The sequence below is a fragment of the Choloepus didactylus genome, chromosome 1 (genome assembly GCF_015220235.1).
Source record: "Choloepus didactylus isolate mChoDid1 chromosome 1, mChoDid1.pri, whole genome shotgun sequence".
Classification (NCBI taxonomy): domain Eukaryota; kingdom Metazoa; phylum Chordata; class Mammalia; order Pilosa; family Megalonychidae; genus Choloepus; species Choloepus didactylus.
In genome coordinates, this window is record NC_051307.1 from 182069259 (window position 1) to 182096415 (window position 27157).

General features: G+C 36.0%; 1 protein-coding gene across 14 annotated transcripts in view; it reads left to right on the forward strand.

Moving 5' to 3' along the window:
• RBMS3 (RNA binding motif single stranded interacting protein 3) overlaps positions 1-27157 on the forward strand; it is a 734276-nt gene that overhangs the window by 671856 nt on the left and 35263 nt on the right. For 8 of the 14 annotated variants that reach the window (XM_037846292.1, XM_037846311.1, XM_037846330.1 and 5 more), the window contains 2 exons: positions 1015-1125; positions 8330-8377. In XM_037846292.1, coding sequence (XP_037702220.1) covers positions 1015-1125; positions 8330-8377 — 159 coding nt within the window. The remainder of the gene's footprint in view (positions 1-1014; positions 1126-8329; positions 8378-27157) is intronic. The other 6 variants (XM_037846320.1, XM_037846350.1, XM_037846359.1 and 3 more) reach the window with 1 other exon arrangement.

The following is a 27157-nucleotide window of genomic DNA, read 5'->3' on the forward strand; positions in this document are numbered from 1 at the left end:
ATAAAATACAGCATTTGAATTTATTGTCACAAAGATTCCATCCAATCCTAGCATTCTCCTTTTGCTTAAAAATAAAAATTTCCTTTCTCTGTGTTAGTCAATTAAAGGACAGTAGGAGGGTAGAGAGAGAAGAGGGGTAGAGTAATTTGGCCAGACTCAACACTTCCACTAGCCTTGTGACATTTTGCGTATAAATGGAAGTTTTTGAAAAAGCCTATCATTCGTATATTTCCAGTGGTTCTATTAAATCAAGAAACGTATGCTAGAAGTTTGCCTTTCATAACAAACTGATGGAAAGCTTGACTTTTTTTTGTTTTGTTAAATTTTTTAAAATTTTAGCATGTCTCATTTGACAGGCATTTAACAGAGCTCAGTACTCTACTGTCTCATGTCCAGGGCATAGATAGAAAGGAAGCAGGACAAAAGATTAGGAGGAAAAACATGGGGAAAAAGTCAAGGGAAAAGACTTTGATCTTTAGATCTTTTAAATTAGATTTTAATATGTCCTTCAAAGAGATCAAGTCAAGGAAACCTCTGCACCAGAATTCCTCCTCTAGTAGTAGATCACATTGAGTTATTAAGAACTATCCATGTTAATCATGGATAAATGGCATAAACCAGGGGACTTATTCAATATCAAAAAAAATTATATAATCTCTCTAAGTGTTCAGATTTTTCAGTCAAAGGGTGTGTTTATTTTGAATGAGTGAGGAGATGTATATATTACCTTGTAATTCATTCTGCTTAGAATATTGAGAAAGTAAATGACAGGCATTTGCAGGCACTTCATAGACTAAATCACCTCAGAGGAAAGGACGTTGATAATGTCATGTATTTAGCCTGGCACAAAATGTCACTGACAGGAGTAAAAATCATACACATTTGAATTTAGCCTTTTCAGGAAAAAGTAAACACATCTGATGGTAAAAGAGTTTACTGTGATTATTTTTCTAAAAATATATATGTCCTTCCTTGTGGAACGTGTTTTCAGATGGACATGGTATGTGCTTGCAGGGTGCTGTGATTACCCCAACAATGGACCACCCGATGTCAATGCAGCCAGCAAACATGATGGGTCCCCTCACACAACAGATGAATCACCTTTCCTTGGGCACAACAGGAACGGTGAGTTGAAGACTTCGTTTTGGTATGGTTTTTTGGACTTCCTGGATAAGATGCAATACTGTTTTCACTGGCATTATCAGCAAATGGTTTCTGTGCCTTTCCGCCACTGGCTAACACACGGTTCAGGTTCTGGTAAGCCACATTCTGTATGCAGGCTCAGTTCCGGAGCACACTTACACTGACAAGGCAGCGGGTTCTGCTGTGTTGCATTTAAATTCATTTACTTCTTGTTCCCGCAACACAGTGCATCAGGTAAAATGTCTGTTTTTGGAAAGGTGGGTTTTTTTTTGCATGCACCTACAAATCTTGACCCTGTGACTTAATGCACTTGCGTCTGATTTCTTTCCCAACTGCTTACCACTCCAGTTAATATATCATTCCTAATTTATTCACAAGTGAGGGATCAACCCTGACTATGATTGATGTACAGGACTGTTTATTTACTTTCAGTGTTTAAATCAATAAAAAGTAATTGAGAACCTGATGTATTCAAGTTCTTTTAATCTTTCTTTTGGATATGTAGACATAGATGATGTTGAAAAAGGAAGGGAATCTAATGTACTTGATCTTTTCTTATAGGTTCAGGCATTTTTGACTAGTCATATTTCTTCTTGGGGAGCAAAGGTGCATTAAAAATGTCTATTCCAGCCTTCATTTTATATCATTGAAGCATTTAAAACCATGAGCAAAACTTTGTTGTTGTTGGATTTGAAGTCTATTCAAAGAGAATACTCCAAATGTTCAAAAGGGCAAATGTCTAATATAACCAAAAATACTGCAAATTTGTTAATTACCATTATAGGGAACAGTGAAAAACAATGCCAACCTCTCATGTGACACATCAGTAACAGTTGTATTTTTCAAAAATGTTTGTACAGATAATCTTGTCATTTTTAAAGATGAAGAAAAAAATTATATTTCTTCTAACGCAGACAGCTTAAATATTATAAAAAGAGCATTAGGTTAGGAGTTAGGAATCCTAAATCTGAATTTTGATTGAGCCCTTTCATTCCTATCTGTCCCTGGGAAAAACAACAATATCTTTGGGCCTTAGTCTTCCTCTCTAGTTGAAGTACTGAACTTGATTATGTTTGGGGGCCCATTCCACTATACAACTCTGTATCATTAAGCCTATATGTCTCATAATCCCCACCCCTGTGTCTGGACCGATTCTTCATATTATCTTGACATTATCTCCAAACATCTATGCTAGCCATGAATTATGACTTCTATCTTATAGCATTGGTTTTTTTGGCCACGTAGATGTTGTTGACTCACAGGCTTTTTGGAATGTAAGAAGTCACTGTCTACTGAGGCTTCACTATTCTGCCCTAAGTAGGAAGAGAGTCTGTATACCTTAATGGAGTCACGTTGTTTCAATAAAGAAATTTAGATTTATTAACATAAACAAAGTACCTACCTCTAAGGCCACAGTTGCTGAATCTATAAAAACTAAAATAGCATAAAAAACAAAAACAAAATGAAATAACGGTTTGCGGTTAATTACCTGCCTGAAGGCTTGGGCTGGGTCAAATAATTTCTTAGGTCTCTGACCTAGTCTTTTAAATGTCATGTCTAAGAGTCCATTAAACTCTACACTATGCTACAGATAATTTTCATAGGGGAGATAGAGTTTAAAGATGAGGATGGTTTTACAGTTTTTGGAAACGTGTGGGGATTTTTGCAGTTACTTTTGCTTTCCTAACAAAGCAGAGCCCAAGGACAGTATTGGGAGGCTTAAAGTTTCTCATGCTCCCACTTTGATTTCCCTCTATATCAGCCTTCCTCCTCTTAAGTGATCATAAATTCTGAATGAGTGAAGTAATGGAGTTTTACTGTCTCAAATGATAATCTTCAATCTGATAAAAGAGGGGGTTCTTATAATGCAAAGCAAAGAAAGAAACATTTTTAAAATCCTACCTCTTGGACTCAAAAGCAAAGCCAGCTAACATGTTGAAGTTCAAGTTTGCAAACTCACAAAAATATGAGAACTGAATTATCTGAGGCCAGGATTTTTATCTAACTGGTGATAGCCAAATAATTCACTAATACCATATACCCGCTCCCTTTTTCAGAAGGTAAAAATTTTAACTATATAACTTCTTTTTAACACCAAAATTCCCCTAGATTTATTTTTTCATTCCTCCCTACTTCATGTTTGTATTAAATAATGCTTAAATACATTATAAGCTCTGTGTAACATGATGTTTTGCAGAAGTTTAAAATTTAATAAGGTTCTGAAGAAGCAGGGGGAGAACAGTATCACTTGTTGATTCATTCAACAAAATATCATTGAGCATGTTTACTGTCCAGAATGGACAGTATTATACTGTTATACTGCTGTACCATTTTATTAAACCTCCTGTACTTTGATATGCCATCATAGATCCAGTTTAACTGAATTTTTGATTGGCATTTGGAGTGACTTATGAAATTGAGATTGATTTCTTTTTAAATCAAAATAAAAAAATCTCCACTCTATTGCCTCTTTCCAAAGTACTTTATCCATTGCTGGGAAGGCAGCAGTGTCATGGAAAAAAACAGTAGCAGTTGTATATTTAGCCAGATTACTTAACCTTTGTGAATTTTTTATTTCCTCTTTTACAAAGTGGGAAAATAGTATTTACATCCAGGGGATATTGTGAGTGTTGAATGATACACGTAACAAAGCTAACACAGTGTGTGACACCCAGCAGATGGTTATCAAATGTGCCGCCTTTACCATCTACCTCCATGGTCTCTGACTGGTGGGAGTCTAGTCCAGGTGACCAAATAGGATGAAGCACACTATCAAGTCCACAGTACAACTCACTGACCTGCTCTGTTTCATTTGACACAACTTATTTTTTTAGTCCCCTTTTCCTTAGCTTTTAACCAGCTGTTCTAGGGTTGCACACCCCAAAGTCAGCCAAGTAACCTTAATTAATAAAGGGACTGAGTTCGAGGTAAAACCCTGGAAATATATCATCAAAATTGTTCTATATTTACTTAACTATATCATAAACTAGCCATACAGTATAAATATATATAATTTGGAGATTATATTTTAAAATGGAGATGTTTTAAATACAATGATAATGGCATCTCTGCCTGAGTTTTGGGCAAACGATATGAAGTGGGGCTTCGGCAGCCTGGAACACACTGTCCTAGAGAGGATAGCACCCCTCAACTCTAGCTAGCTACTGCCACATGGACATACAGATCCAGGTTGTCCACATCTTCACATTTTTCAGGTTAAGCTGAATATTTTAATTTAATATGAAATTTCCTTGTATTTAACTGTTGGGCCCAGTTTGACCCCAGAGCTCCCAGTTTTTTGTCCTCTACCCTTGATTTTCCTGGTTCATCTCCAACCTCTCTGGCTATTCCTTCTTCCTTTCCTTCACAGGCTCCTTCTTTTCCTCTGGCTCCTCACTTTTTGAAAATTCGAGTTCTGATTTTAATTTACTTCTCTTTCCACATGTTTCTTTAAGTGATCTCATCTTTAAGTGATTTCTTTGTGATCCCATCTTTCATGCTGAAGACTCCTAAATCTGAATACTAACCACTAACCTTATCTTAGAAGTTTAGATTAATTTATCCAAATACCTGCTAAATATCTCCACGTAAATCTCCCTCAGACATCACAAAGTCAGCACAACCCAAACTAATCTCGTGAGCTTCCCTAAGCATCCTTCCGCTGACCCCCTTCCTCTTAAATGTTTCTGCTCCCTATGTTGTTTTGAGCTAATCACCTGACCCTTCATCCAGGTACCCAGACCATACACCCAGGACCAAATCTCTTTCCTTCTCCCTCGTGGGCATTTGTCAAATCCATCCTTTCCTTTGCATTTCTATAACCTTTGCCCTGGACCTAAAGGGCACCCTTCTTCATATCTGGCCATGTCTCTCCACTACCTGGAACTTTCCAGAGGGTTTCAGATCTCTGAACTTACTGAAACTCTGCAGACCAAGGTGTGAGCAGTGACAAGTCAAGATTAAAAGAGAAACTACAACTCCAAAACCAGATGTCTTCCAAGGGCAGAACAGAGCAAAATCCAGCGAATAATCCAGGCAGTGACCAGAGCTGACAGGAACTGGAGCTGGATTAGAACTTTCCCCTTTTAGAAGGGGATGCTTAGGCCACACCATGTCCCACTTTGTTTTTAAGATCCCTAGCTAGAAGAATTGTATTAAGCCAAAGCCTCTTTCTATCTTCAAGAAAGTAAATATACTTGGTCCCACATAACCCCAAATTTTGAAGTGGATGCTGTGTAGTTTAATTAACCTTTCTCTATAATTTGCCACCTATAATGTTTATTGTTTGATTCTCTACCTATTTTTAAACTAGGCAGAATCCACAGGCCTTAAAAGAAATGGATTTTATGCAAATAGTGTAACTGTTTTTATTTCACAGCTCTGCTGACCTTGAAGAATTTTCTGTCTTTTCTGCTTTTGTTTATTTTTTTGTCACCAGGATTCCCTCGATGGAAGCAAAACCTTGTTATCCATAATTTCTTATCACTTTTTGTAAGCTTTAGCAGGAACTACTGGGGATTTTACTGTGTTATGAGAGCCTCCAAATTGCATGACAATCTTGTTTTACAAGTTTCTTATCTCCTTTTCATTTGTTCAGTTGGTGGTCACCAGTGGCTTACAATGTCAGCGGAATCTGTTGAAAGAAATAAAAAGTTTTTGTTCTGCAGGCTCTTATCTGCAATTCTGTTTGTGTTCTCCAAGGCACTGGTGATTTGTGACATCATTGTATTCCCATGATGTAACCATAGCCACTTACAAAGATAATCTTGTAATTGTACTCCATTTATTTACCATAGTTCTCTGGTATTTTTCAGTCACACCATTCCTCCATTACTGCTCTAAAACTCTGATGATATCAAGTGAAAATCCTGAATTATTCGTTTTGCTTAGAGATTATCTATTTTCAATTACTAGGTATGAATATAAGTATTAAGGTTGCGAGTGATAAAAAGCAGCAAAGGAGGTTAAATGGACTCATGATTCAGGAAATAGTATCATAAACGGTAATGACTACATTTCCTAAATGGTTTTTAAGAAAAAAAATACCAAGTGATAAAAACAGTCAAATACATACAAAAAATACAGATTAAAAAGGGAACTGTTTTCAAAAATTGGTTATTTATGTAAAATAAAAGAATCTTTGATGATAGTCTTATGATATAAACAATAAATAAATAGGCATTAAGTTAATCTCTAATGTTATGAAACAGTTTATTTGCGGTTCTTAAGATATTGCTGTATAAGAAATGAACTCTGAGTTTAAATAAATTAGCAACAAAATACAAAGTCTCAATAAATATAATGTTGAAGAACATGAACCAGTAGTTGACAATGGAGGAAATACAATGTCAAAGATCATATGAAAAAATAGTAATCAAAAATTATAATGTATATATATATCCCTCTAAAATAAAAGGTTATCAAAATCATTCACACTGCTGATGATGGTACAGGCAAATAAGCAGCCTCATACACTGACAGTGTAATGATAGGAATCTAAATTTGTGTGTCAGTTGGATAGTAAGGTAGACAGTTAAGACCCTCCAAAACATTTATACTGATTTACCAAGCAGTTATAATTTTAAGAAGCAAGTCTATGTACATATTATAAAAGAACAGAAATGGCTGTATGTCTCAAAACTGTTCAGCATGGTATTCTTTATAATGTCTAATAAAGAAGAATGATTAAATAAACCATCCATAAATCCATCAATAAACCAGAGTATAATGCAGTATTGTTATAGTCCAAGAGCTTAAAGTAATTAGGAAAAGGATTATTTATTAAATTTAAAAAACAGGATGTAAATTTGCATGTGGAGTAGAATATCAACTATGAAAAACACTCATTATGTAATGCAGCAAAGAAATACAAAACAGGTGTGGTTATATCTAGGTGATGGGTTTAGTGTTGATTTGGATTTTAATCATTATACTTTTCTACATTCTCCACTTACTCAACAATGAACATGAAGGGCTTTTATTATTTTTAAAACTGTTATAAATATATTCTTAGAAAATGACTAATGACACAATAAAAAAATAACTCTTTTATAAAGTTAACTCTTTTTGTTGTTGTTTGGAGTGGCAATGTGTGATTTCAGTTTTTAAAAAGGTGCTAGGAATTACCACCCCTTTTGGAGACCCTTTCAAAATGATTCTACTTATTCTAGATTTTGGGATTAAAAGCAAGTTGCTTGTTCATATACCAGTTGGAGGTAATGAAATAACTCCTGTCTGTGGTATATTTGCCATTGAATTTTTAGATCAATATGTACTTTTGCTGGTCAGTGCCTTGCAATGTTCAAGTCCTAAGCTGTCCTTTCACATGCCGTTTACTCTTGAAAGATTGGTTAACACTGTCCTTTTGTGGCAAAAAGATGAAATTGAGAACTTTGTGATAGTCCAAAAGTTAACCAACTAATGGGTGGAAAAATAAAATTGGGGGTTTTGAGTTTTAAGATGGAAGAAAGGTCATATAATAAGAGTCACAGAAGGGCAACTATTTAACCATTTTTTGGCAGCTTATTTGAATGTGAACAATACCTCGTCCCTTAGCCACAATTTAACTCTCCAAGGGACAGCTTATGACACTTTGGAAAAAGATAATCATCTGTTGAATGGATTCTATTCTATTCATCCCTGCTTCCACAACGCCAGCCAACAAAGCCCATCGGCTCTGGGCTCTGCCCACCCTATAACCACTGGGATCAGAGCTGGAGATGAATGAAAAATAATGAAGATAGTTTCAAAAATGTGTCAGCCTCCATAGATTATGAGAATTTACTAATTTTTAAAATTTTTCTCTTTTACATTTTAGTTCCTTCTTTGGTTCTCCAGACTGGTAGAAAGAACGCTTTTGTCAGCCAGAGAGGGTGAAACATTTCACATTGATTCCCCAGGGGAGAGATCACAGTTATGACAGACTGAGGAAGATGCTAATGTTCTGGGACAGGCCGTACTGCCCTAGCAGGTCACGTCGGTCCTAACAACATGTGCAGTTGTGGTGCTAACGGGGACTGTTGTATCGACTGTAAAGTGGGGGTCACAGTACCTTGACTGCTTGAAAGCAGGGGGGTCAGAGCACCATGTGACATGCAGTGGGTCTTTCCAAGTTTTAGCGCTAAGATTCTATTTTATTTTCTTTTGTACTTCATTGCATTCTTTCTCATGCTCTTTTCATTCAAAGATTCAGTCCCAAGACAGGATTATGATACTCCACCAGCTGTTGTGTCAGGTAGGAAAATTCTAATTCCTTTAAGACTTAATTGGAGGGGAGAGATGGAGGTTGCCTGGTTTCCTCCAAAACTCTTTAAAGCAGTGATTCTCAGCAGGGTTGGGTACAGGGAATTTAAATTTCAGGTTGGGGGTTATATGTAGCTTCAAAGAGTATATCTAATATTGCATTCCAGTTTTATGTCTGGAAAATAAGTGTGTTGCTTTTGAAATATAAAGTAAAAATGCAAAGACATTTTGTCTCTCAAGGATATGCAGAAGATAGAGTGTATGTTCTGTGTATCAGTGATTCTCAGTGGTAGAAGGCATCATCAGAATTTCTGGAAAGTGGGACAAAGATATGTATCAAAAGAGGGCATAGATTAATAAAAAAAGTTTGAGAAGCACTGCTTTATAGACCAGAATTCTTCTGAAATCAGAAAATCATCCCATTTTGCTTGCTTAGCACCCAGCATAGTTGTCTGACACATAGTAGGTGCTCAATATAATTGTTCGTTGAATGAATCAAAACTTCAAATTTGTTCCAAGATGATATGTTGGATTTTGAAAAAAGAAGCTGCCAGTGTTCCATTGGACAACAAAATGGCAGAGGTTGATTTGAGAATACTTTAGTGTCTTGAGGATTTTAATTAGCAATATTTAAGTTGTCTTATAAAATTTAGTGGCACAGTCTATAATAGGGCATGTGAATTTGAAGAGGTGGGTTTCTATTTTGAATTGCAGAGATAGTCTTGTGTTTAACTCTTAAATTTTGAATTTTGGATTCTTTCAAAGAGGAAAAAGGGCACAACATTTTTCTTTTTGTTAATTTTTTTAAATGAAATAAAGTACCAGTAGCTTAAAGAGCTTTGAATTCTTTCATCCTTTGATGTGTGTCAGATGGCAAGGGCATAAAATCCCAAACAAGTAGGGCATCAGAGAAACAGAACTAGCAACCGAGGCCAGAAATAGACTGAAAGACCCATGGGCAGTTGAGTCTGGCAACCGGACAGTGGTTTCCAAGTAGAGAACATCTTGTTCTTGGCCACCCTGTTTGCTTGACCCAGCATCTGAAGGGTAAACCTTTTCTCATGTGTTCTGGACTTGTTCAGCTCAGGGCTGAATACTATGTTGAAACTTCAGTTAAGAATTTCTCTGTTGAGGAACAATGAGTTAACTTTCATCTGTGAAGTCATTTTGGACTTCTTGGTTATCTCTATAAATTATCATTAATTAAAATATCATTTATCTTTCTCCTAAGTGTATTACCTGTCATATTTTAATGTGCCTGTTTCATTTAGAATATGGGGCCCCTGGGGAGAGATTTTGCTTAACTTACATAGCATATACTTTGTTTAACATGTACACCATCTACCCTGGATAATTCACCAATAGTAATAATAATGAAAGACACAAAACTGGAACTTGCCTTCTACTAGGTTACCTAATTTCAATTTCAAAAACAGAATGAAGAAAGCAATCAAACCATCAAAAACATTTACTAGATTTGAGCCATAGGTCAGGCTTTACAGAAATCAATTGAGGCAGAACATCAGGCTGAAGATCTAGGCTCAGGAATTTCTACCTGATTCCAGAGACAGGGGCTAATGAAAGTTCTTGAGCAGAGAAAGTCATGCTATTTTTGATGGAAATAATGCATTAAGAAATTTAATCTGGCAGTTTTCTGCTCATCTTAGCTAAAAAGAAACAGGAATCACAGAGAAGTATTTAAAAGCCCAGATGTGATATAATTTGAATATTGCACTAGGGTCCCACCAGGGAGATATAAAGGAAGGGATCAACATAGAGATAACCTGAAAAATAACATTTGGGGGGAATTTTACAGTTGTTTGCCCCTTGAAAGATTTGATTGGTGATTTGGCATCTTATAAATATGCACAGAGTACTTTGGTCTACTACTAACAGACTTGCCTTCTTAAAATGTTTAATTGCTTGGTAGGCCTGACTTGAGTAAATTTTGAAAAATTGTATATCTTTTGTCTAACCCTTGACTGCAACAGGAAATTGAAACAGGAAAGGATGTTGTAATGTTTCCTTCTCATATCTCCCAATAGGCCACTATTGGACAACTGAAATAATAATCAGTTCTTTTCCAGTGTAGGAGCAGACTGAACTATCATAATTTATTGGGATTCAGGATATCATCTTGATAATCTATAGAGCCATTTCCCAACCCAATTTCATGCAATCACTATTTCAAACATTTACTGAACACCTTCTGAGTGCTAGACACTGCACTGAAGTACTGGGGATACAAAGATGAGGAGAAAGTAGAACCTTGGTGTATTTTATATATATTTATATATATATATACACACACACACACACACATATATGTATATATGTATATATATATATATATATATATCATGGTCTAATTTAATTTTTTTGTGTTTTTGTTTTTATTATTTGTGATGTTAAATGTATAAAGAAAGAGGAACTAAAATCTAGAAAGAAGAGTAGAAATCCTCAGGAATAAAGTGAATTCTGAGCTGGATTTGGGAGGACTAATAAAGGAGTTCTCCTGCTGGATATAGTTAGAAAGGTACTTTGGTTGGATGAACTGGGATATGGAGTGATTAGATGACAGCAAGTCATTTGGAATTGTTGGGGCAAATGGTCACTATAGCAGATCTGACTTTAGACAAGGACCTCTTCTTCTTTGAGTCATGTGTCGTCTTCTTCTTTTATTTATTCCAAAAAATATATTTAATAGGAGCATACTATGTGGCAAGCACATGAACAGGTTATTACAAAAAACTTAAGTGCCACAATACAAACAAATATCATGATGTTTAAAGTGTAAGCTTTTTAATCAGATGCATCAGTTCAGAATGTACTATGTCACTTACTGGTTGTGGATTCCTGGGAAATTACTTAACTTCTCTGTAGCTTTGTTTACTCATACGGGGTAATAACAATAATTACCTCATAAGATTGTTGTGAGCATTAAGTAAGTTAAGATATATAACCTGCTTAGAATGGAGCCTACCATAAAGTGCTCAAATATTATTAGCCACAATATACTAATCATTGTTGTCCCAAGGTGCAAGGTACTATGGTGATCCAAAGGAAGGATGACTTGCATATAGTAGGGAGGTCAGAGAAACAGTCCCAAATGGAAGAAACCTCTAAACAGAGACACAAATAAACATAAAAATTAACCAAGTAAAAAATAATTGAAGGAGGAGAGTTTCAGACCAAGGAGGCAGCATGTGGAAAGACTCATGGGTAGCAAAGTATGGCAAATTTGGGGAACTATAGATGGTCCAAGAGGTACAGATACACATAGAAAGAAAAGGAGTAGAATAACAAGCTGGAGCAATACCACCAGATATGGTAATTTGTCCTCTATCCTGATGGCAAAAGAAATACATTAAAGGAATTTAATTTGGAAAGTGACATGATCACTCTGGCTATCAGATAGAGAATGCATGGGAGTATGGCAAAACTAGAGAAAGGGGACCAGAAACTCAAGAGCCAGGCAAGAAACCATGGTAGCATGTATGAAAATTGTCAAGTGAGAATGGAGAGAGGTTGGCAGTTTTGTGACATATTAAGGAGGTAGAATACGCAGGACTTGATTGTCACAATAGGAGAGAGAAGAGTTAATGGTAGCTCTTAGGTTCCTAGCAACTCAATGGGCCAAGGTGCTATTTGCTGAAATCTGAACCACAGGAAGGAGGATCATATTTGACAGGAGAGAGGCCAAGTTAGGTGTTGTACATATTGAGTTTAAGATGTCTATGAGGCATCCAAATGAAGATGTTAAATAGATGTTTGGATGTATATGCTTTTTGCTGAGAAAAATGTTCTTAGCCAGAGATGGATTTTGGATTTATTGTCATGAAATTAAATCATGTCACCCAGAGAATGTACTTAGAATGAAAAGAAGTAGACAATACCTTGGAAATAAAGAATGAGCAGAAAGCCAAAAAATAGAAAAATAGCAACTATAGACATGGAAGGAAAATCAAGAGGATATGGTTTCAAAGAATGCAAAACGACAAGAGTATTTCAAAAGAGAGGCCTGACAGTAAAATGAGTCCCAAAAAGAGACCATTGGATTCAGTTACACAGAGGTCACTTGTGAATTTGATGAGAAAATTTTAGGGAAAAGGACAAAGTCAGTGAATATCCTATAAAGGAAGTGGACATGGCAAGTGCAGGGAACTCAACAAATTTGTCTTTGAAGAGGTATATAGACAATGACAACAAAAAATGAATGGAAGAATGAAACTGGCTGATTTATAAATTAATTTTTTTAAAAGATGAGAAACACTTGATATTTCTGGGAAGAAGCCAGGAGAGAGTTCTAAACATTGAAGATGTAATTCATTAAGGGGATGACTGGTAGAACAAGGTCCTTGAGAAAGCCAGACATCTCTTCCAGAAATGTGGGAGCACAGGAGGAAAGGATGTTGTATGTGCATGTCAGTTTGTAAATGTTGTGGTAAGAAGTCACAGGATTTCCCATATGATAAATATTATTTGTTTTCTATGTGAAGTATTAAGTGGTATTTTATTCTGCGAGTGAGCAGGTGATGGCATGGTAAGAGACTTAAGGAGAATGGAGATTTTTAACTGTGGAGTGAGAAAGACAACTAGCAAAACAGAGGGCTTGAGGGAAGTGGTAGGGATCTGTTGAAGCTATAGGTATGGATGCTTGTGATACCAGTCTGTAAGGATATTCGTTTTTCCACAGTAGTGCTCACTGTGGAAAAAGCAGACAAGTAGGTTAATTCCAGATTAAGTACTGAGTGGAGTGAAAAGGGCAGTGTGCATTGATGATATTGACAAGTGAGCATTTGGGTGACAAACCATAGTTTTCAGGAGAACAGGACAAGAAAAGAAAGCAGTGATAAGAAGATAAGAAGAAAGCTGGGAGAGACTAGAGTTCTCAATGAAATGTATGGAGATACAGGTCAGAAATGGAAACATGGATTTAAGATTTGGGATATTGAACTATTTCTTGGCCAAGTCCAGGTCATGAAAGCAGGGGAGCAAAGTGGACTTGAGGTAAAGGGGATGACAAGTTTAAGGAAGTCTAGTCATAAAAACTAAGAAACTGCTATTTAAGTGGGCTGTTTTTGTATGTTTGTGTTTGGAATTTTTGTTTGTTTGTTTGCCATTAATAAGATGTGGATAAATCATCAGAAAGAATGTCTCAAACACAGGGACATAGATCATATATCTGGAACATGCTACAAAGACACTGAAGACTTTTTCTTAGAATTTTTATGATTCAAGTGCTATCCAGAACACTTGGACTATCGATCTGATTAAAGGCAGGAAAAGTGTACCAGATCAGAGTTGTTTTGTTTTTGTTTTTTTTGGGGGGTGGGGGTGGGGGTGGGGGTGGGGGGTGATACACACAGTGAGACTGAAAATGATTCCAAGTGTGCAGAGACAAACTTTTTATTTTTACCTCCTCAGTTGCATAGTTATTTTAGTATGAATTTTTATAACATAGAATTAATTCATCAAATGCATGGCTTAAGGGATATTTTTGCTTAGAAGAGCCTAAGGTAAATAGTTAAAGTGGCTACATTTTTTTTTTTTTTTTTTTTTTTTTTGCAGGATAATAATAATTCAGGAAGAATAGAGCTAAGGCAAGAGTCATGACATCCAAAAATAAGTGGCCAAGGTTTGGGAAACAAAGACTCCAGTGTGTTTTATTAGAATCACTCTCCTTGTTCACATCCTTGCTACTTCTTATAAAGCTCATTAAAGGGATAGAGGACAGAAGGCTGGCCCACCCTATAAATTTTCACACAAAATCAAGAACCTGTTCTCTTTTTGGTGTTCCTTTTCCATTACAATTATAACTCCTTAAGAGATCTGCCTATCTTAAGCAAACTTTAGTGGAAAAATATGTAAATGAAAAGTAAAACACCATTTTTTTTAGAAGTATGTTTGTATTTTATGAGGCACATATGAAAACAACAAATATTTTATAGTCAAATTTTTATCTCAGTTGCCTTGAGCTTAATTTCCTTGAAAGACGTCAGCATTGAAATCAAGCAAAAGACTACTACCAACAGAGAATAAAAGTAGGACCAAAATTCATCCTCCTTTTCTAAAGCTTAGAGGTCAGACTTTGAATGTAAGTTTGGAAAGATGAAGAACAGAGCCAAAGAAATACATTGACGAGAACCCACAGAACTTCTGGAACATATGTTAATTCTCTGCCATATCCTTTCTATGCACCAGCTAAAATATGTCAAAAATGGTAAATGTTATCAGTACAAATTCACAATGAGTTTTCAGAGAAAGAATATAAATAAATCGCAATATAATTTCACTCAGGGTAGTCAGATAAGTCCTTAAGTGTCAGGTTTCTAGCCAGGAAGTTACGCTCTAAGAATTGAAGAACTTCACAGAGGTTCTTGTCTGATTAAGACAAAATTTATGGTTAAAAACAATATGCAGTTTTTGTTTTTGTTTTTTCCACATTGTTTTGCTAGTCAAAAATCTGAATTTGCATTGAAAAGCCTCATTAATTTGGAGCTGGTGATGTTGGTCGAAGCCTATGTATCATACTGCCCCTTCCCTGGTGAGAATTGCCTTATAAGCCTGTCTGATGTGGGAGGGAATGTTTAAGCTACTTCAGAGGACAGAACCATTTCTCAAGCTGTAAGCAACATTTGTTTTCATGGATACCATGAGCTAATTGCAGATTATTTACATCTCTTAATTAAAAATTAGGTCCATTAGTACCTTAACTAGTAATAATCAGCCATTAAATCATATATGCTGGAAAAGACCTGAGACAGTCATAAATGTTCCCACAAGTCACGCATGAAAATCAATTTCATTTCTTTGCTCAATTACTATGCATCTACTTTGATTACAAAACTTCATTTATTTAAATTTATTAATTAATTCACTTTTTTTCCTCTTTTGAATAAATTCTAATTAGGGAGAGTTTGCTCTTCTTATCATTCATTCATTCATTCATTCAACTAATATTTATTGAGTTCCTACAGTGCAGTGCTGCAAGGAACCTGAACTGGACGAGTAGATGTATTCCTTGCCCTCAAAGACTGTTGAAGCTAACAGCAGAAGACAGGGTTATAAAGAACTGTCACATAGCACAGTATGCGACAGCTATCATCAGAGTAGTCTGCAAAGCAGGATTTTGTACATGATATTTGTGAATGGACAAATAGGCATGTGCATGCTGAGTTGTGTTCCTGCTGGGGCATTTGTGTTGTTTACTGACTTAGAGAAAATGAAGTCTTAAAGATCTTTCCTGGGGGACCACAAATTTTATTACACTATTCAAGTAACTTAACCTGAATGGAGCTTTAGCAAATAGACCTTTCTGATTTATAAACATCACCATTATTTAGCACAGTTGTTTTTTAGGGGGAGGGGTTAAGGGAGTGTAAAATCATATCCCTTATCTTCTAATGCACCATAGGCAAACATTTTCTGTAAGGGTCCAGATAGGAAAGATTTTAGGCTTTGTCAGCCACCCAGTCTATGTCACAACTACTCAATTCTATAGTTACAGTGCAAAAGAAGCCACAGACAGTGAATGAAAGTGTGTGGCTGTTTCCAATAAAACTTTATTTACAAAAACAGCTGGTGTGCTGAATTTGGCCTGTGGGCTATAGTTTGCCAAGCCCTGCTTTAATCAGTTAATTTTCATTAAAAAAAAAAAAACATCCATAAAGTGTCTTTCCTTTAGAATTAGTATTTTCATGCTTTTTTACTTCATCAGTGGCAGATGGAATGTCAGAAAGGCAGAGGTGAGAGAGATTGAGATAGAGGTTGATATTATAACATTTCTTAATATTAGAATTTTACTGCATAATTGATCATAGTATCAAAGAATTAAAACACTTGAAGTACATTTTTATTTTTCATATTCTTATCCTGTATTGGTCTTCTGAGACTTATATATACTAGCAACAGGAGATCATCATCTAGGAGAAACAAATACACTTTCGTTTTGTATCTTCTTGTCAGCCTTTAGAATTCTGTACTTTTATCAATTTAGATAAAAGATAAAAAAATACATAATCCCAATGGATTTGCAGTAAAAATAAATTTGCATCTTTGTCACACCATCTGGGCTGGTTTTTTTGCTACATAGTTGACAAGTGTCCATTGAAGTTAGTCTTGATCTATCAGTACTAACTTTTCTCTTTCACCTTGGGTCACTACTTCTCTTGAGTCCTGAATTCTGCTTTGCACTCTAAAGGTGGAAGGAAGCTTTCCTGGTCTTGTCTAAAAACCAAACACTGCATGGGTCAGGCCTGGGATGGCTGGAGATTTGATTTCCCATCCGATGTGGAGCACGCACCTCAGTCGGAAAGGCAGCATCCCCAAGATAACAAGGCTGTCTCTTTGCAGAAGAATCCTTCGAGTGACAGCAGTGGACTTGAAGGATATCACAGCAGCAGCAAACTTTGTCACTTAGTACCTCAGTCATTTGCAAAAGGGCAGAGCCTACATAATAGGCAACATGGGAAGAAAGCACTTTCAAGACAACAGTAGATTTTAAATTAAGCTAGTTGCATGGCATGTATCAGCACATCTAGCTCTGAAAGCACATGTTTCTCTTTATAATCAACAGTTCATTGGGCACTTGAGATTCCTGTCAGAGAATCCAACCATGAATTGACTATGATCCAGCACTTGCCAAAGGCATGTTTGAGACATCTGATACTGGAGAGATACTGCCTAACACACATGCTAATATTTCTCTAGACTCTATGTTAAATTAGTTTATCAGAAAGCAGAACACCTGAACCATATAATTGAACGTCCCTCTAGAAATGCTTTCTCTAAGATTTAATATTTTAACCTTTTCTTTCTTAAAGGGGTGATACTTGACATATGCATGTAAACAACATTGCTAACTTTTTTGAAACACCACAGTGGAACTAATTGTCCATTATTTTACCCAATGTCCCATATATAAAGAAGCAAATGATAAATTGCTCCCTGAGTTCAGTGCATTGGCAAGAATCTCCAGACAAATGGGTATACTTTTTATTTATTTATTTATTTATTTATTATTTTACTGACAATGAGAATTACATGACTTAATCTATTTCCCCTTCAGTCTTGCTTGTCAGGAAAGTTGGCGCTAGATGATTACATTCCAAAGATTCCTGGTAGCATGTTCTCTCTGTGCCTCTTTATTGTTAGTTCATTTGCTGGTGTTTTTCATTGCACTTTTTAATTAGGTGATTAATTTTGTAAAGCCTTTGCAAATCAACTTGGAAGTATAAGCCTCCATTATGAATAGAAAAAAAAAAAAGTAAACGGAGAAATGCTTATGGGCCAAGGAAAATTTGTGTGCCATTAAGCCTCAGTGGAAAGATTAAATGAGATGGTTATGATGATGTGTTAATCTTATCTGAAAATTCACCAGCAGGCACTGTTCTTACTCGTTCACATGCATGCAACTCTGAATAGAAAAAGGATGGTATGATACATACAAATGGCTTTTAGATTCCTAGATTTATTAGTTACTTAATAGTGAGAGTTAGTTAAATTTTCTGAAGCTTATTTTTTTCTATCCTAAAGTATGATAATAATGTACTAGCACCTCTTTTTGCACACACAGTAATATGAAGATTAATTGAGATGTAATATCTGAAGTACCCATTACAGTGCCTGACTCATATAGATAATAAATAATTGAAGTTTCCTTTCTTCTTCCTTTTCCTTTATTCAGGGAAATGTATTAGGAATTTTTGAAGGTGTCACTAACCTTACGTTTGCCATGGTAGATTGACTGAACCAAAGTAATGTTTCAAAATACAGTTTCCAAATCCAATATCTAGAAATAGAAGAAATATTAAAGAAGTTCATTATATATCTTCCTTATTGGCTGAACTACTATAAGAACATTGATTCAATTAATATAATAAATATGTTAGAAAGCTTTAATAACAACATGAAAAATAGTATTTATATTGTACAGTGAAAAAGGGAACAAAATGGAGCACTCATTATGATTGAGTCCTAAAACATGTACATGAGAAGAAGGTAGAATAGAATGCATAGAATGATAATCATAGTTTTTTAATTTTTACTTTCTAAAATTTTGAAATGTTGCTTTGCAACTTGTATAATTTACTAAAATTTTAATATCACAGTCTTTGAATAGATGTCAATCTCGGGAGATATTTATATATAAGGAAAATATGACTTTTTAAATTGAAGATGAAAATAAAGACGATTGATGATGACAGTGGTGATGATGATGTTGGAGGTAGTGGTAGTGGTGGTGACCTCTAAAACTTTCCGTTTATTATTCTCCATGATTAATGTCATTCATCACATCACAACACTATAGGATCTTAAAATGTGGGATTCGAAGAAACGTATCTCTCTATAGAAGTAGCATAGAATTTTGAAGTGATTCTATAATCTAAAGTCATTGCTAAATGTTACTGGAAGCTATTATTCACTCACCAGAATAGCAGCATTTCCACAACAAATAGGCAGATATTTTAAACATTTTTCATAATAAATTCACATCTTAAATGATATATTCTATTCCTTGCAAGTAGCACTCAGAACAACCTCAACCTCCCAAAACCTCTGAGTTTATTTAATGTGAGGCTTCTAGACCCATGTGACTTGTGGAACTGATATATTTGAAATTGGGACCATATATAATAACTTTTAATTACATATTGAAATTGAGTCTAACTTCCACAAGGTGTATATATATATGTGTGTGTGTGTGTGTGTGTATATATATATATATATATATATAATTATATAAGTATTTTTTCCATTTTCTGCTTGAAACCAATCTCCTACTATTGGAGATAAATTGTTTCCCCAAGCTATAGATCACAAATACTTATACCTACCAAGATCAAGCCAACATCATTTCAAAGTTTATTTGCCACCCAAGATACTGCATATTCTTCCTACTTTCCTACCACTAAGTTTTACTCATTTTGATAAGGTGTTATATCAAATAGTATATTAGTTCTTATCAGGCCAGTCCTCCTCTTTTTATTTGTCTGAACCATGCACTTTGGTACATTCACTGTGATATAGCTATGATAAAATATTGATTGAAAAGCCATCAACTAACTGGCCCTGATCCTACATATCAAAATTCTAGTCACTTCACATCAATTTTCCTTAAAAATGGAAAGCAGAAAGTTGAAAAGATGTTAAACCAATGGTGCCCCCTATTTACATAAAAATGGACATGTATCAATTGGCAGCACAACCAGGTTGGTTTCAGAGTGACGGGTAGCAGGCCTCTATCAAGCCTCTATCAAGCGTGAATTTAATTACATTAATTACATTAATTACATTATGTGCTTGCTCTGATTCCAGCAGTCTGCTAAAGTGGCTCAGGGGTAACACAGAACTCTAGATTTGGAAAATGTAAATTTCATTCATACCCAAGCAGTTACTTTAGCAAATAAAATATGCAAATGTGGTAAAAAAGATTTTTGACATTCTTGCTCTGGGAAGTTAATGCCTATTGGCCAAAGAAGACCAGGGACAAACAGTCAAACAAATATGAGTTTATTAGATGATTCCAACAGAGAGAATGCACGCCAGGTGAACAATGGAGCATCTCAAAAGAAGTTTGGAGAGTTTTATAGGACTTGGGCTTGAGGAAGGGCTTAAGGAAGCAAAGGTTTGTTCTGTGTTGGATGCTGTCAGGAAGTGGGGACAAGTCAATGATTAGGTGTTATTTAGGAGGCAGAAGGAAAAAGGCCTTGCCTCGCTAGAGTTGTCATAGGTAAATAAACAGTAGTCACTCAGACCAAAAAGGGAGGTGTTTAATTGTTTTCAGGTTTGCAGAATGTCCTTGTCCCTTTTATCACTAGTCATGGAGGAGCCTTGTCTGCTTATTATTAATAATCTTTGACAATTTTTATATTTTATTGGGAATACTACAACCTCACTAATAGCTTCCAGGCTAACTAAAGTTCATTTCAAAGATTTCCATAAATGTTTTCTTATCTTGAGAGCAATTATAATGTTCCCTGACAGAAATATACAGCATGTTGGATGACCTTGAGAAAGTGTCAATGCAAACATTGAGATGGGCCAAAACGGTGTTTCATTCATCACGTGCAATGAGTATATGTGGAAAGTAATTGGCATGTAAAGAATAATTTACAAACACAAAGATATATACAAACTAGGTTCTTGGTGCTGTGCAAAGTGCTTTTTGTGGATTGATTGTCACATTTGATTATTACAATTACTCTCTATGGAAGGTTCTGTGTCCTCTACAAATTGATTCTTTGTAAGCTCAGCTGGACCCTCACTTATGTTGATGTTCCTTTTATTCATCTTTTTGATTCCTCACAGCAGCTGTTTTAAATTTTTTGACCTTCTCAAGTGCCAAATACAAGTCCTCCCATTCACGCTCAGGAAATGGCTCCCTCCTCTTTATGGAAAGATCGATTCCACGTTTGATCTAATCCCCCTCTTTGCTTTAAATGACCATTTCTTCATTCTTCCTTTCTTCTTATCCTTCTAATTTTTATCATGCCATGGCCCTCTTTTGTTGACAATGCTAACCCTTTCTTCTATGTTCCTGATTTCACCTGTATTACCCTTTTTGAGGGGTGGAGTCTCACACCATCAGTCACTCTCTATTCCATATGCGTCTTCTTCATTACCGTACTTACCCTCTGGTGGCTTTTCCTCTGCTTGGTGAAATGTTTAGTTCCTTTCTATCAAGGTTCTCAGGGTGCTGGTCTTAGGAGCACTTTCCTTTATTCCATTCTTTCCCTCAGTGAAATTACTTGCCACCTCAGCTTTAACTGTCATATGGATGACCCTCTCTTTTGATTTCCATGCCAGTGATGCCAGATACCTCCTAGATGTCCCCCATCCACTCCCACCACCCTTCGGTGGCCCCTTCGAAGTTCAGACTTCATATTCACAATCTTGGTCTCATAATCTTCCCCCCCAATCCAGTTTCTTCTGCAGACTTCCCTAGGGTTCAAACAAACCACTATAAATATTACTTCTCTAAGCCAAGATTTTGAAAATTACGCATCGCTGTTAAATTTGGGGTAGTTATAGTCCCTGACGGGAACTTGGAGTATATCACTTCTTTTTGGTTGCAAACAATATATTTTAATATTTAGCTGAGCTTGAAGTAAGGTGGTCAATCTCTTTTATAAATTGAAGAGTCATTTTTCTTCCAGCCAATTAAGCTTAAAACCTGAGAGACATTTTGGCTCACTCTACCCCACATATGATCTTTTTTACATGCAGATTCTACTTCCACAGTATATTTTAAATCTGTTCTCCCTGTTTCATTCTGTTACCAGCTGGGTCCTTGTTACTTTTAATTTTATTATTTTATTATCACAATAATTTTCTCATTTAAATTCCTAGCCCTTCCCTTTCTTAATCAGCCTTCATACAAATGCCTGTAGCAATTTGTAGGTTTAGACTGTTTTTAGTCTTATCAGCAAGGATATGGTCTTAACAGCACAGTTGGAAGTTAGTTACCTTAATGTTTGGTGATCCCTAACATCTGATTACTGCCAGAAAGTATGGATCATATTTTTGTATCTGAAATCATCTTTTCTAATGGCAGAAATGCTAAACTACTCTAAGGTGTGGTAGTTTAGAGAAGTTATTATTTCTTAGCTTCTTCCATTTGAGCATATCTATCCAAAGCCAAGTTCAGATAGTTGTTAAAGCATATGGCACTATGTATAACCAGCAGCAAGGAGGAAAAAAAAAAGCTACCTTCCAATACTTATCAAGAAGAATAGCAATTCTGAAGTCACTGCCATACAGAAGTATGGCTAAGAGAGATAGTATTTTTGAAGGAATGTTTTGGATATTATGCAGTATGTTCATTCTCCTTGGTTATTCTGAATTATATCCCTGGATTAGACTGAGAAAGCTGCCTTACCTGGAAGACTACATTCCACTGGCCCCCTGATAAATAGCTTTTCCTGAAGTATGCATTGGCACAATGCCATCCACTTATGTTTGAAGGACACTATAATAAATAGCCTTGGAAACTTGCTTTGCTTACATTAAGACTGTTGTTCATTAGACTGTGTAGTGTCTGCTCCATTTAGACTCATGGGAGAAATGTCTCTTTTGCCTCCATATTGGGAATAAGTCTTCTACATATATGGTTTATTTTCCTACCTAATGGATACAGTGAACTGTGTAATTCATTGCTGCCTAACTCCGATAAAATTTTAATGACATTTATTTTACTAGTCTCCCTGTTGACTTCATCTTATTTTCTTTCCTTCAGCCTCATTTTTTCACTTATTTAATGTTACTGTATTTTATACAACTTTGGAAGCTGCCTTAAGTCCTTTTGGGGAACCAAGGTGGGCTGTAATTAAATAAATCAAATTCTATAAATGGAGATCCCTAGTATATTATTTTCCCCGTCAAGAGCCACAATTCAAAGGCTACAAAAATTGAGGGACTCATCAGCCTTGTGTTCCAGCCTGCTACGGAATAATTCTCAAGTCACCTTTCCAACTATTTTTCTTACTGCCCCCCTTGATAACCTTATGCTTTCACTGATCACAGTTATTTTTAGGATTTGTTTAGCTGTCAGCACTTTCACTCTTTCTTGCTTTATTCATGCTGACCCTCTACCTGAAATTTCTTCCATGTCATACCTGCAGTCTCTGCTGCGCAAATCTTATCCATCTCTAAATATCTATCTTGTCCATGAATTCTTGGATTTTTCACAGCCAGATGTGATTATACTTTATTTTGAAAACTCTCGAAGTACTCTGTTAGTACCTCTTGTACTGCCTGATATTATAGATACTGTTACATACCTCACTACCCCTGCACCCCACCTTTAGGTTGTAAGTCCTTGGAATTTCAGAGGGCAAGGACTGTGCTATTCCTTTTATCCCTTGTAGTAGTAAAGCTCAAATTTTTGATGAAAGTAAAGGTCTTTGAATAAGGGCTCACCCTCAGTTAAAGACTTCAGTGTTGACTTTTACTGTATATTGATGTGGAAGACAAAATATAGAGACAATACTTATGCTAGTCAGATCTCTGCATTTTCTCTAAAAGCTCTAAAGTTTAGGTCTTCCCCTCTTCTGTCTGCACCCTCCCCCCCACCCCCCCCCACCCCCTGCCAAGTTACCCTAGGTTACTGTCATCCTTTGTCATGGCATCCATCTAACTGGTCTTGCTGCCTCAATCCTTATTCCACCCCAATCCATTTTCTCTACAGCCACTGGAGCTATCTTTCAAAAACAAACATGACCTGCTTTCCACAACTTCAAGATGTAATCAACTCTCCTTAGTCTGCACCACAAGGCCCTTCATGATCCTGATGCCTACTTCTCCAGACTCATCTCTTACTAATTCTATGCTCCAGGCATAATGAACTGCTTTCAGTTCCCAGGATGGGCCAAGTCGGCAGGATTTTGGCATAAATGAGAATATGATAAATATGAGCATTCCTCTGTCTAGAATGTTTTTCCTTCCACTCTTCAACTTGCTAATGCTGGCTTGTTTTGCAGGGCTTGTCTCAGATGCTTTCTTCTCCTTGGGAGCCTTCCTCGCCCTTCTGTCTTGTCTTATAATTGTCACTTTTTATGAATCCCTTATGTCACTAGGAGTATCTCCAGAATAACATTTAACACTCTGAATCATCATTTTCTGTTTAATTATCTTTCTCCCAGTGTAGAGTCGAGACTGTAAACTGTTATAGAACAGACACTCCATATTTATCCTATTTCCCCACTACCCAGCACTATTTGGACCATGGTAAGTATTTAATAAATTTTTGCTGATTGAATAAATGATGCCTATATGAGAGAATGCTGATTTGCTAGACATACATTCTGTGTACTCCTAACCTTAATCTCTATAGATTAAAATAGCAAGAGGAAAAGAGACTCAGAATTCCCAAGAAGTTTGGAAATTTGAATCAACAATTAAGTACATGAAGTTTTTTGAATTGGATATAAAATTAAAAAAACAAACAAACAGAACTCATGAACAAAAAAAATGGTAAAGAAAGTGAAAGGATTTTGGAGAAAGTAGAATTATTGGGAAGGGATGCCCCTGAAATAATTTAAAATATTGGTGGAAACTTATAATGTGCTTAACTATTAGAAATGTGACTGCTCTTAGCAATGCCTCTTCTCTGAAAGGTTTCATCTTGTTAATTGTTATTCATTTAATTTACTAGCATCATTAGTGTTGATTCTCCAGAGTTAACTTCTGAAAGTAGTTTTATATCCATTTTATTGCCCAGGCCCTTCACATGCACACACCACTGCAAACACTCACTGGTCCTAATGACATAGCGTCTTTTACTCATTTTTTAATGAATTTTTCATTGGTCTATGTCATGCCTTTCACAGATTCTCTGGAAGACATACATCCAGGTGCCCCACGCACTACCATCGTGAATGGTAATCAGAACAAATAATAGCCTTTAGCTCCTTTTCCTTAATGAAATGGAAAAGCACCATACCCAATCCATTAGTGATACACTATTATATTGAGAGATTACTGAAGAAAGGAAACTAGCCAGTGGACATAGGGCTGGTTTCCCTTAAATAGGATTTTCAGCCATGATCAAACAAGGTACGCTTTCAACTAGCAGGAAAGTTTGAGCTCTCTCTCATTCTCATATTGCTTTGTCCTAATTTATCCTAACGTCCATAAGAAATTTAACTAATGTTTTCTAAATGACTTTGAATATTCTTGCAAATTAACAGTATTCATGGGGACAATTGGCCTTTGAAAGCTTTTCTTTTTGGTTGTCTTTGTCTGTGGATTTTAGTTTCTTCAATTCCTTACTCTCAAAGAGGTGTGTATTTCCCTTGATTTTCTTGTCAGAAAATGGAATATAAATGTAAAATAAGCAGTCATTCCACTGAGGACTTATTTTATTTTTATTTTTAATTTTTTAGCATCTGTGCAGATAAAACACCACTGTTATTTTCATTCCTGAAGGAAATTATGTTTGACTGATGCTCTTAAACTTGGCTGGTTCAGGCAAGACTTGAGGGCTTTTAAAGTCGCCCAAAAGCAATTGAAGTGTTTTGCATTTAGCTTATACTTCATAAGGTGTCTGTGTACTTTAAAATTTACACCCCTGGCTTTGGTACTTATCACCCACGCCATTGAGAATTCAAAATCACTTGAAAAATTAATTCCTATGCATGTGTACAGGGTCCAGTTCCTTAGATACCTTTCCTTATGAATCACACCAAGAGTGGAATGCCACTGCTCAGCCAAAGCTTCACAGGCTTTTTTCTATAATAGCTAATTTTTCTAAGAAAATGAGTATCAAAACAAGAAATGCAACTAACGCATTCTTGTTAAAGCATGAGAAAGTGCAATTTTTGTGTTAATTTCTTCAGGAGCTTCCCTTCACTACTTGTCCCTCATGCTAGTCCACTCTCTAGTGACCAGGCAGAATGAGAAAACATGAGAACTTGACAGCTCAACAGAAGTATGCCATTTCCTCCTACTCCGCCACAAATGTCGGGAAGTCAGCATGCAGTAAAGAAATGAATATAAGTTTCAGGGGGTTTGAACATTTGTATCCCAGCTCATCCACGTACTCTGTGCAGCTTCTTTGGCGCCTCCATCTAATCTGTATATGAAGCTAATGACAATACCTAACAGAGATATACCGTGAAAGTTAGATGAGATATTAGAAAGTCATAATAGACACTCAGTTATCCTCACGTCCAAGGATTCCGAGTTTCTTAGAGAGTTGTTCAACTCTCTAAGCCAATGGTTCTCTAAATGTGGTCCTAGACCAGCAGCATGAGCACCTCCTGATAACTTGTTAGAAATGTAAATTCTCAGGCCCCACCCAGACCTACTGAATCCAAAACTGACGGTAGGCCCAGCAATCTCTGCTTAATAGGCCTTCCAGGTGATTCTGAAATACACTCAGGTTTGATAGCCATGACTCTAAGCCAGTCAGCCAACCTCAGCATATGTGTGAATGGGAGAAGGATAAAATAATTAAGACAATAGTATGGGATTAAACTAATGGTTGAATGATAGCAGAATGTGAATTATTATCAATCATTCAAATCCTTTATTTCTATTATGTCTTGTTTTGTTGCACTATTTCCTTCCTTTTGCATGATTTTTAAAAACAGACCAACGGAATGTGATTTAAGTTGGAACATGAGTATATTGGGTTCCTTGGGAGAAATAGATAAATCTGTATTTGAACATATGCAGTACATTCAATTAAAACTATCAAGATTCATGGCCTATAATGATATATTTAGAAACTCCCAGGAAAATGAAATCAAATGAATTAGCACATTGGCAAAGTGAATATATCCACTTATGGGATACTTATTTAACAAGAGATCCTTTAAGAATTATAAAGACCCAAAACCAGAATGAGAGCACAGTCCTGTCTTTTAATCTGGAGAGGAGGGAACCATAACTGTTTACAATTATAACAGCAGTAATTCATGGGTGTGAAGAAGTCCATGTGGTCTTCTTTTTGCATGTCTGCTTGTCTACTTCAGGGAGGTTTTACTAATACCATGAGTTAAAGTTCTATATTTAGAAAGGGCTAAGACCCACATATGTGTGTGAAGCAGTCACATCATGCCAAGTGTCTGCCTCCCTACCACATTCCTTTGAGTGTCCGGTAATTAGGGCAGAAACTAAATTGGCTCTTTTTGTTTTTTGCTGATGTCAGTAACAGCTAAGAGGATTGCACTGTACTTGTATTAATATTAAAGCTCTTTTTGTAACTGGCAGAATCTAATCCTGATTATTCACTGTTTATCTTTCTAAATCTATGAAATCAGAAACA